General features: G+C 42.8%; 1 protein-coding gene across 10 annotated transcripts in view; it reads left to right on the forward strand.

Moving 5' to 3' along the window:
• The window catches only part of LOC124117872 (dnaJ homolog subfamily B member 6-like), a 79,966-nt gene that overhangs the window by 58,216 nt on the left and 3,884 nt on the right, over nucleotides 1-17,866 (forward strand). For 7 of the 10 annotated variants that reach the window (XM_048391074.1, XM_048391099.1, XM_048391103.1 and 4 more), the window contains exons 3-7: nucleotides 6,489-6,598; nucleotides 7,049-7,222; nucleotides 8,784-8,901; nucleotides 11,909-12,097; nucleotides 16,883-16,996. In XM_048391074.1, coding sequence (XP_048247031.1) covers nucleotides 6,489-6,598; nucleotides 7,049-7,222; nucleotides 8,784-8,901; nucleotides 11,909-12,097; nucleotides 16,883-16,996 — 705 coding nt within the window. The remainder of the gene's footprint in view (nucleotides 1-6,488; nucleotides 6,599-7,048; nucleotides 7,223-8,783; nucleotides 8,902-11,908; nucleotides 12,098-16,882; nucleotides 16,997-17,866) is intronic. The other 3 variants (XM_048391106.1, XM_048391110.1, XM_048391115.1) reach the window with 3 other exon arrangements.

The raw sequence follows: 17,866 nt of genomic DNA on the forward strand, positions 1-17,866 counted from the left end.
TTTCTCTGAGTATGGGGAATATTTTCTGAAGCTGAACCCTTGTGATATCAGGAGGTTGAATGCTGTCAGATTTTGTTGAATGCTGAAGCGGATATTGCAGATCTGTATTGTAATTATGCAACAGGTTGTCAGTTTTCATGGATGTATGGGATGTGTTTACACTTGTGGGAGCAGACCACGTACACCTCGTAGTCAAACAATGATGAAACTAATGGATTAGTCTGACTGGATGACCTGGGTTAGGGAATGTCAAGGTACACTGACTGCATGGATCTAGTGGATAATGGATAATATCAATCACTGGATTGTCAGGTCAAGATAAGATTATATACTGTCGCCGCTAGGAAGCTGGAATATTGCTGAGTGTGGTGTGTAACAACAAACACTCACGCTCTTCCAAAACTGTGTCAACCCCCTGCACAATAGTTGCAGAATTAATTGATTTGTACTGAGAGGTACTGGCAACGGTATTAAGTGACTGCTTTGCTGACATTTGTGGCTGTTGGTTATACCCAGTTGAGGCCACTGTAAACCACATGCATGGTATAAGCCCCCAGACTGCTGTAACCCAAATACAAGGAATAAGCCAACAGACTGCTGTAGCCCACATACAAGGAATAAGCCAACAGACTGCTGTAGCCCACATACTAGATTATAAGCCTACAGACTGCTGTAACCCACATACATGGAATAAGCCTACAGACTGGTGTGACCCACATACATGGTATAAGCATACAGACTGTTGTAACCACATACTAGATTATAAGCCCCCAGACTGCTGTAACCCACATACATGGTATAAGCCTACAGACTGCTGTAACCCACATACATGGTATAAGCCTACAGACTGCTGTAACCCACATGCATGGCATAACTGATAAGCCCCCAGACTGCTGTAACCCACATGCATGGCATAACTGATAAGCCCACAGACTGCTGTAACCCACATACATGGTATAAGCCCACAGACTGCTGTAACCCACATACATGGTATAAGCATACAGACTGTTGTAACCACATACTAGATTATAAGCCCACAGACTGCTGTAACCCACATACATGGTATAAGCCTACAGACTGCTATAACCCACATACATGGTATAAGCCTACAGACTGTTGTAACCACATACTAGATTAAAAGCCCACAAACTGCTGTAACCCACATACATGGTATAAGCCTACAGACTGCTGTAACCCACATGCATGGCATAACTGATAAGCCCCCAGACTGCTGTAACCCACATGCATGGCATAACTGATAAGCCCACAGACTGCTGTAACCCACATACATGGTATAAGCCCACAGACTGCTGTAACCCACATACATGGTATAAGCATACAGACTGCTATAACCCACATACATGGTATAAGCATACAGACTATTGTAACCACATACTAGATTATAAGCCCACGGACTGCTGTAACCCACATACATGGTATAAGCCTACAGACTGCTATAACCCACATACATGGTATAAGCATACAGACTGCTATAACCCACATACGTGGTATAAGCATACAGACTGCTATAACCCACATACATGGTATAAGCCCACGTCCATTGACTTTTCTATATTTTGTTTTCTTATGAGAAAGTATTTCTTATTATGAGAAATATTACAACCATGTTTGTGATTGCATGACAAGTCATATATCAAGAATGGCTGAAACGGGGGCTTTTGCGAATCAACACAAAGCACACTCATTCTAGACGAAGAAATCCTTAGATATTACATTCATTGAATGTCAAACTGCCCCTGTTTCTTGATGAATATTCTGTTTTGGTTATCTTTAGCAGATCTGTCCATTATCTTCGATGACAAGGTGAGCCTTCAGGGCCTGTTGCATTGTCGTCCTGTGAATTAGTCTGTGGTCAATATTGAGTTTGCGTGATTAGGAAATTCATTATATGTGATTCATCCCCAAAATGATTTCATGAAGTATGGAGAATTATTTTGGTTTCAAACTTTCATCTATCGGTTCAGCTGTGTGCACTGTTTAAGAAAAAGTGGTACAGTAGTGCTTGTTATTCATGACCAACACAGCTGCAGGGAACTACATGAACTAGGAGTGTCTGATTATGTTGCAACACTAAATACCTCAGTCATGGATCATTGCTTTCTCAAAGACCGAAACATGCCTCCACTTTGGTGAACAGAAACAAAAGTATCATGCGCCTCCCCCCTGCTCGTGCTGAACTCCTTGGTAGACGAGGCCAGAAATACACCTCACCACATGATGGCTGAAGTTGTTGGTGTCTCTCAGGGCCCGCCAGAACTGGAGCTGTTTGTACACGCATCAAGTGGTTGAGTCATAACATCTAGTCTCAGCTTCCATTTGGCTGCTGTAATCGTACCTAATGGCCCTCATAAGAGAACCTTTTTTGAATGGAGTAGAAGTTAGGGGGAACCACTTCAGCAAGGTGGTATAGGAGGTTTTTGGATTTTGTACACACCTGACACACATTTTGACTGCTTACCCTTGCCAAATATAGCCATAATACACACCTTAGCCGGACACATCCTGTACCTGAAGCTGACACCCGTTACCCTAGCCTGACACCCATTACCCTAGCCTGACACCCGTTACCCTAGCCTGACATCCCTTACCCTTGGCTGACACACCCCTTACCTTAGCGTGACAGCCCTTACCCAAGCCTGACACACCCCTTATCCTTGCTTGACACACCCCTTACCCTAGGCTGACACCCCTTACCCTAGGCTGACACCCCTTACCCTAGGCTGACACACCCCTTACCCTAGGCTGACACACACCTTACCCTTTGCTGACACCCCTTACCCTAGTGTGACACCCCTTACCCAAGCCTGACACACCCCTTACCCTCTTGGCTGACACACCCTTTACCCTCTTGGCTGACACACCCCTTACCCTCTTGGCTGACACACCCCTTACCCTCTTGGCTGACACACCCCTTACCCTTGGCTGACACACCCCTTACCCTAGCGTGACAGCCCTTACCCAAGCCCAAGCCTGACACACCCCTTATCCTTGCTTGACACATCCTGTACCTGAAGCTGACACCCGTTACCCTAGCCTGACATCCCTTACCCTTGGCTGACACACCCCTTACCTTAGCGTGACAGCCCTTACCCAAGCCTGACACACCCCTTATCCTTGCTTGACACACCCCTTACCCTAGGCTGACACCCCTTACCCTAGGCTGACACCCCTTACCCTAGGCTGACACACCCCTTACCCTAGGCTGACACACACCTTACCCTTTGCTGACACCCCTTACCCTAGTGTGACACCCCTTACCCAAGCCTGACACACCCCTTACCCTCTTGGCTGACACACCCTTTACCCTCTTGGCTGACACACCCCTTACCCTCTTGGCTGACACACCCCTTACCCTCTTGGCTGACACACCCCTTACCCTTGGCTGACACACCCCTTACCCTAGCGTGACAGCCCTTACCCAAGCCCAAGCCTGACACACCCCTTATCCTTGCTTGACACACCCATTACCCTAGGCTGCCACCCCTTACCCTTGGCTGACACACCCCTTACCCTAGGCTGACACCCCTTACCCTAGGCTGACACACCCCTTACCTTAGCTTCACACCCCTTACCCTAGCCTGACACACCCCTTACCCTTGGCTGACACACCCCTTACCCTTGGCTGACACACCCCTTACCCTAGCGTGACAGCCCTTACCCAAGCCTGACACACCCCTTGTCCTTCCTTGACACACCCCTTACCCTAGGCTGACACCCCTTACCCTTGGCTGACACACCCCTTACCCTAGGCTGACACCCCTTACCCTAGGCTGACACACCCCTTACCTTAGCTTCACACCCCTTACCCTAGCCTGACACACCCCTTACCCTTGGCTGACACACCCCTTACCCTTGGCTGACACACCCCTTACCCTAGTGTGACAGCCCTTACCCAAGCCTGACACACCCCTTATCCTTGCTTGACACACCCCTTACCCTAGGCTGACACCCCTTACCTTAGCTTCACACCCCTGAAACTAGCCTGACACACCCCTTATCCTAGCCTGACACACCCCTTACCCTTGGCTGACACACCCCTTACCCTTGGCTGACACACCCCTTACCCTAGCTTGACACCCCTTACCCTACCTAGCACACCCCTTACCCTAGCCTGACACACCCCTTACCCTAGCCTGACACCCCTTACCCTAGGCTGACACACCCCTTACCCAAGGCTGACACCCCTTACCCTAGGCTGACACCCCTTACCCTAGCCTGACACACCCCTTACCCTAGCCTGACACACCCCTTACCCTAGCCTGACACCCCTTACCCTAGGCTGTCACACCCCTTACCCTAGCCTGACACACCCCTTACCCTAGGCTGACACACCCTTACCCTAGGCTGACACCCCTTACCTTCACCTTATCCTTTCCAGACACCCCCTTTATTTAGCCAGAAACGCCCCTCACCACTAACACCTTTCAATCTCAGTCGGCCACTACTCCCTCCCCTCACCGTCTCACTTCTCCCTGCCCCCCTCCCAAGCGGCCCCAACAGGTGAGTCTGTAGGTTAACTGTAGTACGTACCCCTGGTGAGGACCATGTGTCAGGAGTTATTAATAAGTTCCACATGCTGCTGCAGGAAGCCCAGCTAGGCTTCACTCCAACACAAATTGGTCTCTGTGGGAAGAGGGTCAGGATCAGTTGGCCATTAATTGGCCCTGCTTAACCTTTATCTTCTCACTGATCTCACTGATATTATAAAATGTTACAATCCATAAAATTAAGATGAATTTTGAATCTTCAATGGAGTTTCTCCAAGTGGATTTCATGAGTTTGAAAGAGTGTGTGATTTACGATGTAATCTGAAAATGATGTGCCAAGAGTCGTGATAGTTCACCCCACTCCCATTAGGCTGTTTTATTGGATTGATGTGGCAGTAACCCTAGCTACATCAGCTGACTGTTCCTCCTTAATTAGGATCTTTTTTATGGATGTCTCATATCTATCAACAGCACTGTTGGTTCTACACCGTTTGATAATCTTATTGTGAATTTGAAAGGAAATTGTAATACTTGAGAAGAAGTCATTTTCAGTGTTAACGCTGTCTCCCTGTGTAGAGGAAAATGTGTAGTAAGTCTAGCCATGAGTTATTCCCTCGTCATGTTATCCCGTTTATTCTCTGTTTATTCTCGTCTGATGAGGGAGCTATTTATAGCTACGTTCATCCATCAGATGTGCCAACCTGAGAATGTGAGGAGAAATTAACGATGGGACACATTCTGCTTCAGAAGCATGTTGTTTATGTGTGCTGTGTTCTTCGTTGCTTCAGTGAAACATTACAACCTTTCTAGTATATCTATATTTTGCCATCTATCCTTTCCATTTAGTCATCCATCAGTTCATCATTCTGTAAATGATGATTGACACAGTCTTTTTGAACTGTTTCTGAGGTAGTCCCCCCACCCCATTGTTGTCATAATCATGATCAAAGCTACTGATTAGATGCACACAGGGTGGCAGTGATTTGCTAGCAGCAAACGGCATTAGGACATGATTTTATCACTTTTTGATAGGACATTCATCTGTATCATTACGACCACCTCCACGTAAGAGGATGATGAAGGAGTGGTTGGCTCGGAGTCAGCGTAGTGTTAGAGTGTCTCAGTGGGCTAAGCACTATCAAACCGGCATAAGTGTGGAACATTACAAGTATTCGCGCATGCACACACGTTTAGTCGCTGTATTATAAGTGTTATATTCTTGAAGACAAGAAGCCCCATTTCACTGTGTCTATAGTCTGGAAGGTAATTTAAGGTACCGACGTTTACTACAATATCTGAAAAACTATTGGACCTACTCCAGTCGAAGTTGGTATGAGATTATTAAACAGTCATACATAACTGGATATTACATTTAAAGACAATCGGTGCATGAATAAAAAATCTGTCTATTTAGCTATCACTATATTTCATCAACAACCCGACCTATTCGTCGCTGGTAGAACGAGCATTCATTGAAACAGCCATCTGCATAATGCTACCCCTGCGTCACAGGGCCATATGACACAGTTGAACCAATCAACTCAACTCGAAAGGGTGCACAGGAATCACGCACGCACGAATACGGTGCTAGCGTTGGGCGTCTCAACATGCGTGATTCCCGTGCATATCATATCGTGACCTTCCGGTATCGTTGCAGCCCTACTGTATTGTGTTACAGATCAGTGTGTCTAGTGGTAATGATTCTCCTGTATTGTGTTACAGATAGTGTGTCTAGTGTTAATGACTCTCCTGTATTGTGTTACAGATAGTGTGTCTAGTGTCAATGACACTCCTGTATTGTGTAACAGATAGTGTGGCTAGTGTTAAAGAGGCTCCTGTATTGTGTTGCAGATAGTGTGTCTAGTGTTAATGACTCTCCTGTATTGTGTTACAGATAGTGTGTCTAGTGTCAATGACACTCCTGTATTGTGTAACAGATAGTGTGGCTAGTGTTAAAGAGGCTCCTGTATTGTGTTGCAGGTACAGGAAACTAGCGCTCAAATGGCATCCAGACAAGAACCCAGACAAGAAGGATGAAGCCGAGAAAAAATTCAAAGAAATCTCTGAGGCATATGAAGTTTTGTCAGACAGTAAGTGGATGTTTTAGGACACCAGGCAAAAAGTGGGTACCTGTAAGGACACCAGGCAGAAAGTGGGTACCTGTAAGGACACCAAGCAGTAAATGGGTAACCAGTAGTGTGTAGATTCCCAATAGGGGATAAAAATAGTTTGAGGGTACCCAGTGCCAAACATATTAAAAGCTGCCCCCTCCCCACCTCCCCAACAAAGCCCAGAGCATTAGAATTAGCTGATATCTGAAAATAAATACTGACCATGGCAGCCATGTCAGTTAAATAGCAGATGAGCATCGTCAGTATACTGGTGGTCTTATGCTGGCTGTCACTGCAGCATGGCTAAATGGTGTGGCCGAGCTAACTGCTCATGTCATTGTACTTGGAGACTGGATGCAACCACTGACCCTCACTCACTCACTCACTCACTCACTCACTCACTCACTCACTCTCATATTGGTGTTTCAGAACAGAAGAGGGAAGTGTATAACTTATACGGCAAGGATGGCTTGTCGAATCCCTCATACACAAATGAAGACTTCAATGACTTCAGCCACGCTGGTTTCCACTTCACGTTCCGCAGCCCAGAGGAGGTCTTCAGAGACTTCTTCGGAACAGACGATCCATTCGGGAACTTCTTTGGTATGCCCATTTTACATATTCCGTGGCAGTTGCCACACGTTATATTCAGTGCTATGACAACTCTCTGTTCTGCTTCAGGATGTGGTCCTGAAGAACCAGGAGTTCTACAGAATGTGTATCTGAAGCTATTACCATGATGAAATGCTGTTGCATGTTAATTCATCCGAAACAAAATTGTTACAAAAGAAGCAACACCATTGTGCCAGTACAGCACTTTTAAATGATCACTTTCTCAGAGGAGAGATTCTTATACTATATGGTAATTAGAGCTTGAAGAGAATGAGGTGTTCTTTTGTTAATGGTGAGGCAGGGGTAAGAACTCACACACAATAAGTAAGTCATAGCACATGAGCAGACATGGCAGATTGTCTTGAGGTTGATCTGATATTACAGATTGTCTTGAGTCTAATCAGACTAATATTTACCAGTGGCTATGGCCAGTACCCTGGCTTAAGGATGTTGTAAACATGTTTTCCTGATAACCCCTAAGTTTCAGCTTCTGATGCCTGTGACGATGACCCTAGTAAGTATCGGGAGCCCTTTCGGTACAGTCAAGGCGATCACAGATACAATAGGTCCCGAACGCCCCCTGCTTGTCATAGGCCGTGTCTGAAATGAGGATTGGGTAGTCACAATGGCTGCCAAGTCCTGTCTGCTTTGGCGTAACTGATTGAGTGTCATCATGCCGATCAGTGTTGCTTGTCACCCTCTTGGAATCTGCCCTCAGATCAGAAGACTTGGGATTCAGGACTTGGAACTTTCATGTCCGCTGCAGCTACATCATCAGTTTCCCTCGCTGACCTGGTTGATGCATGTCATCGTATACCAATTGCGTGGATCGATGCTCACGATGTCATTCACTGGATTGTCTGGTCCAGACTCGATTATTTACAGGCCGCCGTGATATAGCTGGAATATTGCTGAGTGCGGCGTTAAACAACAAAGATGGAAAGAAACATCAGTTGTTGATATATGATCATTAGTATGGGTTACGTATATCATGCAGCCAACCAAATGGAATATTCCGATGTGATAACCAGAATGCCAGCCGAGCTGTTTGCTTTGAGTAAGTACTACGGTAAGTGGTGCATGGGATGCACTGATAGTGATACACCTACACACAACAAGGGGCACGGAAACACCCAGGCCTTCTTGCCACATTTCCACTTGTCACCTGTGACAGCAACAGCCCTAAGTCACTCTCTGTCACCCACGATAGCTTCGTGTTTCAAAATTTATCATTTACAGATTCCAAACTCATATATGGAATAAGATGAAGCCTTTTATAAGAGATAAGTACAAGCAATAATTACCTTTGGGTAAGTAGTAAAGTTAATAAACATTTGATTCTTTCATATGACTGTTCTCCGTCATGCTTCATGGTATGACAGATTAACTATAGTAATATGAAAGAATAGAGCGTTCCTTAACTTCTTTTGAGTAGTATATCAAAAGAGGTTCAGATGGACGTATGGCTTTAGCTGCTGGTATTGGGGATGAAGGGAAGTGTGACATGGGTCAAAGGTCAGCTGACTGACATGGGTATATTTTGTTGTTGTAGGTGGAAGCAATGGAGACTTCAATGGCTCGATGTTCGAAAATTCTTTTACAGGCTTCCCAGGGGGTTCTAGTGTATTTTCTTCCTCATTCTTCGACTCTGATCCATTCGCATCTTCTGGGTAAGTACAGTTACCTCCCTTTGAATGCTGCAGTAGACGACAAATTGACAGGGAGTATCTGGCTGTCATTGAGCCCTGACTGTGGATACTTAACAAGGCAGGCTTTGACACTGGCGTTCATGTTCTGCTGTCCATTATCTGTTTCCAGAACAGTTAGTTTAACCTGCAACTATCAAGGTTCGATGTAGTTTATCTTGAAAACATTAACAGAAGGCAGCTCAGGCTTTTCTCACCATTAGATAGCATTTTCATATTGAAAAATATTTCCATAGAATAGAATCTGTTCTGGAATCTGATCAATCAAAACTACTTTCTGAAAATTGGAGTTTAACATTCATAACGCCACCAGTGTAATACGTACGTCCTGTAGTGAGTATCCACAGTTTGTTATCATCACATTTTCATTACTCCGACTCAGTGGAGTTTACTGTAGGATTGCATGGTTGGCTGTAGTGTATCTGCTTCTGTACAAGCTGTAGTGTCTAGGGCAGGGCTGGGTAGTCAGGGCTGGGTAGTCAGGGCAACAGTTCCTAGGCTTTAGTCTCCTCTACACTTCAGTAGTTTTTTCATGGATCCTTCAAGAAAAGGGTCCCTTATAGAATTTTTTTTTTTTATAGAGTTTCTGAAGAATTCTTTGACTTTTCTTTAGCATTCCTTCTAATCTAATTTTGTTTCTAATAGATTTTTTGTAGAATTCTTTGAATAAAAAACATTTCTAGTACTATATTATCAATAATACAGTATTATTTTTATTTGTTTTTTTTATGTTAATACTTTAGTATTTTTGTTTTGAATTATTGTCATGATTTTTGTCATGATTTTTGTATTAGTATTTTTCTTTGATGCCATTCTATGTTCCTAGGGCTTTATAATCTTGTTCTGTAGTCTTTTCTCTGTTGGTGTTTCCTTTCTACTGTGGTATATAGGATGTAGGGCATATACTGTATAGCTGCCGCTATGTTGGGGACACTCTGGGTTGTATTTTCTGTCTCTCTTCTGTCCTTGAACATGATTTATGACTGGATGTACCCGGTACAGGCTCTATATGTATTGTGATGCACAGTGTACACTCTTGCTACCAGGAATATATGGGTCTACAGTGTACCTTTTGAATCAAAACTAGAATAATACTCGATGAGTAATACCTCTATTAATACTTACATCTGTAATATTCATTGATAAAATCTTTCGTCAGAAAGATTAAAGTAAATATTTTCCAAGGATTTTGTTATGAGGATATGAGCAAGTAATTATTTTGATTTGCTGACACATACCTGTATTTATGTCAGTGTTTTTCCCAAGTCTGTATTTGATACATATCATCTTCATCATCATCCTCAAGAGTAAATATGACAGTCACAAGATTTATCCACCACACACTAATATTACTACTCTATATTTGACTATGGTTCTGTGTTGTGATATTGTTCTGATTGGTGATTGGTCCAACTGCACTTCAGCTGTTTTATTTGTTTTGGTTCGTATTTCTTCTGTACATGTATCATGCATGGCATGGCATTTGTTTAGTTGTCATCACAGTAGTGTTGAGATTTTTCTTTGCATGTCCTGTTGGTTTTTGCAATACTCAATCAGCATTTAATCTTGCAGTGTTGTTTTGTCAAAGCTGAGCATCTAAGATCATTTTGTTCGTCCTTGCTGATTTGAATCTTTGACATTAACTATTATGATGCTGTTATATGTGTTTTTGATGTAAGATTCACACTGTATATATACCATCTTCCTAAATGTTAGTCCCTAAACCAGGGCGTTATGGGTCGTTTCACTTCATCAATTGCCCTGGGTAAGGAGGTTATTAGAGTGATGATTGTAACATATGTGTGTATACTGACCCCTCAAGTCGACAGAAGGGATATACCAGGGGGGTGTATAGCAATAATTCTCTAGTTGAGGGTGTCTGTGTCAGTTGTATTCCACCCCCGAGATGCTCCAGTCTTCCACTGCATCACAAGGCAGATACGGAGGGTAGTTGAAGCCTAGTTAGCCTTGCTTGTGTAACCATGGTAAACTAGACTGAGCACATTTCTTCTAAATGAAGGAAGAATTACTCTTGGTATAGTCTTCACGACACCCATTGCTGCACATGCTTCTAATCTTGCTACATGCTTACTATTGACATTTTGCATTCATTTCAGTCAAGCTATCAGTACCAGAAGCATGTTAGAGCAAAAGAATAGCAATAAGAAGTCAATGTGTGTGTGCTGCAGTTTTCACAAATAATTTGGAATGACTTTGATTTTATGTTAAATCCGTATAATTTTAGGCGTATGTAATTTCAATAAGGGGCTCAAGGTATAACATACACTTCTAGCCGTAAGAGTTTTTATCCTACTGATTAAGGTATTTTGAAAGGTTAATGTAAGCATCAGCCGAATATTATCGAAACCTTTAAATGTCTTATTTGAAAGTATGGTATGCATTGATTTAAAGGATAACGTTGAGGACTTGAGCCATGTGAAGTAACTGTGCAGTTTGTGTTTGTGTGTACAATGTGTCGATGTGGAGCGAGGTGAGACTCGGTAGCAACTATTGTGTCCGGGCTGTCATACCTGCATGGCCCTCTCTGACTCATCAGGGGGATATGGCAATTCGTTTGGAATCATTTTTGTAATTAAATGTCATGAATGAAACATATTAAAATTTACGAAAAACTGAAAAATATATAAATGTAATAAACATCATTAATGTTATTTTGCATTATTACAAGTTCACAATGTCTCTGAATTTTACAAGTTCATAATTCTTGATGAAATAATTTGTTTGGTAATTTTTTCTTTAACTTTTTATAGGTCTATATACTCTAATTTTAAGAACTTTGAGCCAATGTGCTGCCCCCTGTTTGAGTCAGAACCTAGTTAGATACGACATGTACTATGTGACCAATCTCATTGGTTGATGGAGGCACAAGCCTCTCTCTGGGAACTAAGGACTTCACCAAAGGATGTCAGGATAGAGTTGTCTCCCTTGTCATCAAGCGGACATGTTTCAGTATGTGGCGGCCACACCGTCGTCGCCGCGGTGACCAGCCCGGGGGACGGCGCCAGGAGCGTATGCAGCAGCGCATGCAACCCACCAGCTACAGCCACCCCGTGAGGGGCTTCGTGCCCCGCATACACACTGGGTTTGGCTTCTCCTCCATCTTTGATGACCCTTTCTTCGGACTTTCGGCCTCGCCAGGGTAATTCCTCCTCCGTATAGATTGAAGCATGGCGTCTCATCGCATGTATAGTCAGTCGAACCTCCTGTTGTCTCCCTGTTTCTGTGTTACCGCGAATGATCTTCGCTTTAGCTGTGTCCAACTTAGAGTAGGCCACTGTATATTATTAGATTCTCATCCTCATTTGTCAAAACTTTGAGGCAGGAGGAATTTTATTAATTTTTTTCTCTGCGTACATTAAGTGTTGCCATATGTAATTTGCATGAAGCATGAATGGTTGACCATAAATTTGTATAGTGTATATAATCGAGTCAGAATTAGGCTACGTCAGAATTTTCTACACCTGTAGGTACTTTTGGAGACCACAAAATGATGTGAGGCGGGGACTTTGGTTGTAAGTGCAGACCCGTGAAGATTCCGGGGTAGAATAGGTCTTCAGCAACCCATACTTGCTGTAAAAGGCAACTATGCTTGTCGTAAAAGGCGACTAACGGGATTGGGTGGTCAGGCTTGCTGACTTGGTTGATACATGTCATTGATCCCAATTGCGTAGATCGATGCTCATGATGTCAATCACTGGATTGTCTGGCCCAGACTCGATTATTTACAGACCGCCGTCATATAGCTGGAATATTGCTGAGTGCGGCGTTTAAAAACAAACAAACAAAATAAACAAAAAGTAAGTGTAGATGAGGATGGCAATCTAATGATATTTTCTTATGGCTTTATGTGGCAGTTACAAAAAACTTCAATAATCCAGTAAAAGAAGAATAGTGCTAACCATAGAGGTTAAGCATGGCTAAATCTCCTTACAATCCTGTGATTGAAAATGTTTATGACATGTACATAGTTTTATAGTCTCTTGACAGTTATTGGGGAGTTATGTCAAATCTAAATATGGAAGTATTAATTTTGTTTATTTCTTTATTGCTTTTTATGGTTGAACCAAGTGTCTGGTAGAACTGGTATCGTGAGACTCATTGCCCATGTGGTCTTGTGTGAAAGTCTGTGCTATTCTGTACCGCATTTCTTCACCTTAGATGCTCAGTACCTGTGATGTCCACATTATTTGTCACCTTGCATATTTGATATGCACCTTGTACCAGTTACCTTGCATCCCGTCATCTGTCATACATGTTTCATCCTGGTCGCACTCATTAAACATCTGTAAGCTGTTTAGCCTTTGGCGAAATGTCATTTGTTAACCACATTTCAAATAGCCATCTTTGGCATGAAAGAATCTTGGTTAATTAGGGCTGTAATGATTCACCAAGTGTGGGTTCCTTGTTATATGTTTTGACACAATGTGAGTATTGTATCGTGAGGTCACATGTCGATTAAAGATTATGTATGGAGCTCATGAAAAGTGTTATGAAAATAAACACACACAAAATGATGGTATGTGCAAGAGTTTGCAGGTTACTGTTTTAATCGAATCAAATATGCTTTGTTTGGGTACTCATACAATCATTTTTTTATGAACTCTGTCCTTCTCCTGAAACGATTTTATGTAACATCCCAATGTTACCATCATCGGTGTATCATTACTGCTCTATCAGTGACACATGATGGGTTGCCATGGGAAAGCTGAGTCCGTTCCAGTAGTCTTAGAACAGTAGTCTTAGGTGAACATGTCTTGCTTCTCACTTCACGCGTGGCCTCTGTCGAAACTGTTCACGGATGTCCTTCCATCACTTCAAAGGGCAGTGACTTTTGACCAAAGCTCCTCGCAGCAATAGCCATTTGCGGAGCTCTCGGTACTATCACTACCACTAGACAAAGCACCATTTATGTCTGTAGGCGATTGAGATGTTGCATTAGATTTTCAACTGAGTTCATCAAAGACAAAGATTTGATATTACTGTATCCCTTCGATTTGATTTGGTATTTAAGTCATGGTTTTGTGATACCCGTCAACTGGGAATAAGATCAGTAGTGCACAACATCCTCTATCAAGATAGACATTTGGAAATCTGATTACATTTTCTCAGGAATATTTTACTTGACAAGGACAATATTGCTGAATTCCTTATGTTCAATGTCATGTGTACAGAGTGGATATGTTATTTCTCCGCCCTGTGTGGTACAAGTATATCTTAGGGTCCAGTAAATATGAGTCTTGTAGCATTCAGGATGCAGTTGTACAATGCAATCCTAGCGCTAAGGTGATTGTAACCCCCGTACCTTAACATAGACTTATGACAGTCGTAGCACCAAGGTTGTTTTGTACAACGGCACTCTGATCCTTTGTCTCATAAACCCCCACCCTTTCCCAGGCCTACCAAGGAAATATTTAAGATGTGTTAAAAAATATAGAAATGTTTTGTTATGTTATTCACATTCCTATCTTTCTGGGCACATCTTAGACTGTTTCATTTCTAGGCCTGTTCCTGGTGTTACTGTGTGTGACGTAATTGTTGTACCACATTGTGACATGTAACTGTTGCATACATGCCATATTCCCCTTCCATCTCATGTTTCCTTCAATAACAAGGGGAATATCTTGTTGCCATGGTGAGATTTAGTTCCTGTAAGAGTGCAACATTTTGCACATTGCCAGTTCTCTCCCTTGGATGATGACATTATCGCTGTCCGTGGCTCCTGTAACAATGCCCCTTTCCTAGAGAGGATGTTGCTGAAGCTCACAGCGCCTGATTGTGTTCAGGGGGCACGTGGGGCCCAGTCGTCAAAGGCGCTGCGATTTTCTGTGCAGAGTTGCGTCCCTTGGGCATGCCAGAAACCTATGATTGTGGGTTCGAATCCCGGTTCACCACGATTATGTTTCTAGGTTTGTCAGCACCATACCCGTACTCGTTGGTTTTACCGAAGTGGTAAATGTCTCAGACCTGCATCACCTCGGGCTTTCCTCACACATTTCAGCTGACACGCCGGAATATAACTGGAATACTGTTAAAAGCGGCGTTTAACCCAACCCACTCACTCACGCATTGTGTTCAAAAGCATCTTTAATAACATGTTCTTTCATTTTGATTAAATTGATTTTGTTTTGTTCACTAACATGATTCTTAGAATTGTTTTGTTTGTATTGCTATTTACTGATTTTTGCTCTGTTTGTTTTGAAACTGGAATCGTTCTGTTGCCTGGTTTGTTTGTTTGTAGTTAGAGACCATAGCACCAGCTCCTGTACAGTTTGACCAATCCCCAACAGAACAGCTTCATACTGTTGTTGATCTTTATATCATGCTTCTTCCTTCAGTTGAATAAGACCATGGTCTTGTATTTGTCAGGGGCTGTATTGCTTTAAAGCATTGTTATCAAGGTGAACGACCTGTGAAGATCCGGGGTAGAATAGGTCTTCAGCAAGCCATGCTTGCCATAAAAGGCGAATATGCTTGTCGTAAGAGGCGATTAACGGGATTGGGTGGTCAGGCTCGCTGACTTGGTTGATGCATGTCATCGACCCCAATAGCATAGATCAATCACTGGATTGTCTGGTCCAGATTTGATTATTTACAGACCGTTGTCATTTAGCTGGAATATTGCTGAGTTCTGCATTAAACAACAACCAAGCAAACAAACAAACAAACAATCAATGTGACCCTTGTATTGATCACATCATCACCCTTGAATTAACTGAGACATTCCGTAGTCAGGAGTCCTATGTTTGAGTACATACAGATAAAACCATCAGGTTAATATTTGAATGACTTACCGCTGTGATAACTGCTGTTCTCCAGTATAGACCTATGACAGTTGTATGTACCATATTCGCTGTAAAAAGCACCCCTGGCACTCAGAAAATTCATGAAGGAGTGCACTTTTTAAAACAATACACAAGTTGAACTTGTCAGAGAGCGAGCAGTAGACAACAGACTTAGTTCAAATGGCGATGAAACATAAGTGATTTAGATAATAGTTACTAGGCAATTATATTTACTGTATTCTACACTGCTGCGAATCCTGTAGAAGATCTGTAATATGCACAAGAAAATATGGATAGTCATGTAACTTTTGACTTAGTGGTCTAGAAGTTGGTGAGGAAGCAGTAGAGAGGCGTGCTTGATATGGCAAATACGGTGACCTTTGTATTTCTTAAAGACTTGCGTTAAAGACTTTGCATATTTTGTCATATTTCAGTTTTTGAATATTACATACAACTGTCATCACTTACTGCTGAAGGGTTTTTCTTAGAATAGACTTATTTAGATATACACTGTGTATATCTTTACAGACTTTCAACGGTTATATGTACCTTGTACAGTCTGTGAGAAGTCAATAGCCCTAGTCTAGTCAAATTCCATTTGGCCATGTAAGCTTAGCTAATAAAATCAAAATATTTAACCCTAAATCTACCATGGAGACTCAAACGTTTTTGGTACAGACTGCTCGTATGCCTTAACAGACATGCTACTGTCATAACTGCCGTTTTTCAGTATTGACTAACGATTGTCATAGCTTGTATCTCTTGGCATTGACTGAAGATATTCAACTCCATGCTTAAACACAGACTGATGATTCCTTGCTTTAGCATGGACCAATGACTGTGACAACCCCTATATTTCATCTTATCAAAAATACTATTGACTTGTCTTTGCTCTTTCACATAGATTTACAACTGTCATAGAACCTGCTGTTTACATGGCTGTAGAATTTTAGGACATGTTGTATATGTGTTATAACAGTATGTGATATACATGTTATAACACTGGTAGACATGCTATAATGCTGTTATGACCGGTATGTTGTTATGACTGTCACATGTTATATTCATGTGATGTCACTGTGTGGTACACTTGCTATGACGGTATTGTAACAGTGTGTAATACAAGAGTGTTTGTATTGCAGGTTCTCTCAGTTCTCTAGTACGAGTTTTAGCGGCCCCACCACGGGAGCCGGACACTTTCGCTCTACTTCCACCTCTACCAAATACATCAACGGCAAGAAAATTGTCACGAAGAAGTAAGTGCTGTATATTTTGATTTAACATAGTTTCATTGAAACTTGTGTTATGTATCTACCCATCCTTCCACTTAGGAATGGCCACCTCCGTGGTCTAGTGGGGGCACGGTTGGCCCAGTCGTCTAAGGCGCCGCAATTCGCTGTGCAGAGTTGCGTCCCCTGGACACGCCAGAAACCTATGATTGTGGGTTCAAATCCCGGTTCGCCCCGATTATGTTTCTTGGTTTGTCAGGACCATACCCGTGCTCGTGGGTTTCACCGAAGTTGTAAACGTCTGAGACCTGCATCACTTCGAGCTTTTCTCCCACATTTAGCTGACATGCCGTGATATAATTGGAATACTGTTAAAAGCAGCGTTAAACCCAACTCACTCACTCACTCACTCCGTGGTCTAGTGGAGAGAGCATCTCTCTGGAGATCGGAATGTCGGTGGTTCGATCCCCTGGCCAGGTCAGACAGAAAGACACTTAAGGGTGGTACTTGTTGTTACCCTGCCTGTCTCAGCAGCATTTCCTGGCTGGCTATAAATATCATAAGGTTTATTGTGCCCTCTAGTCTATGTGTTTCTGCCCAGTCTCTGAAATTTAAAACAAAATGATTCACGCTTGTGATTCACCATAAAAAAGGAAGAATACAATTCATGAAATTAAGGTACCGTATCTGGATATGTATTGTTTAGAACCCATAGTATCGTTATTCCTCTACCAGCAACCCATTCTTGTCTTCCATTAGGGATTCCAGGTCAGAATAGGTTCCCAGTATCCCATGGGGATTTCAGGGCACAATAGGTCTACGGCACCCCATGCTTCGCTCCACATGGGAATTCCAGGTCTGAAAGGTTCCCAGTATCCCATGGGGATTTCAGGGCAC

The sequence above is a fragment of the Haliotis rufescens genome, unplaced genomic scaffold (assembly GCF_023055435.1).
Source record: "Haliotis rufescens isolate VD_foot unplaced genomic scaffold, xgHalRufe1.0.p SCAF_10, whole genome shotgun sequence".
In the NCBI taxonomy this organism is placed as follows: Eukaryota; Metazoa; Mollusca; class Gastropoda; order Lepetellida; family Haliotidae; genus Haliotis; species Haliotis rufescens.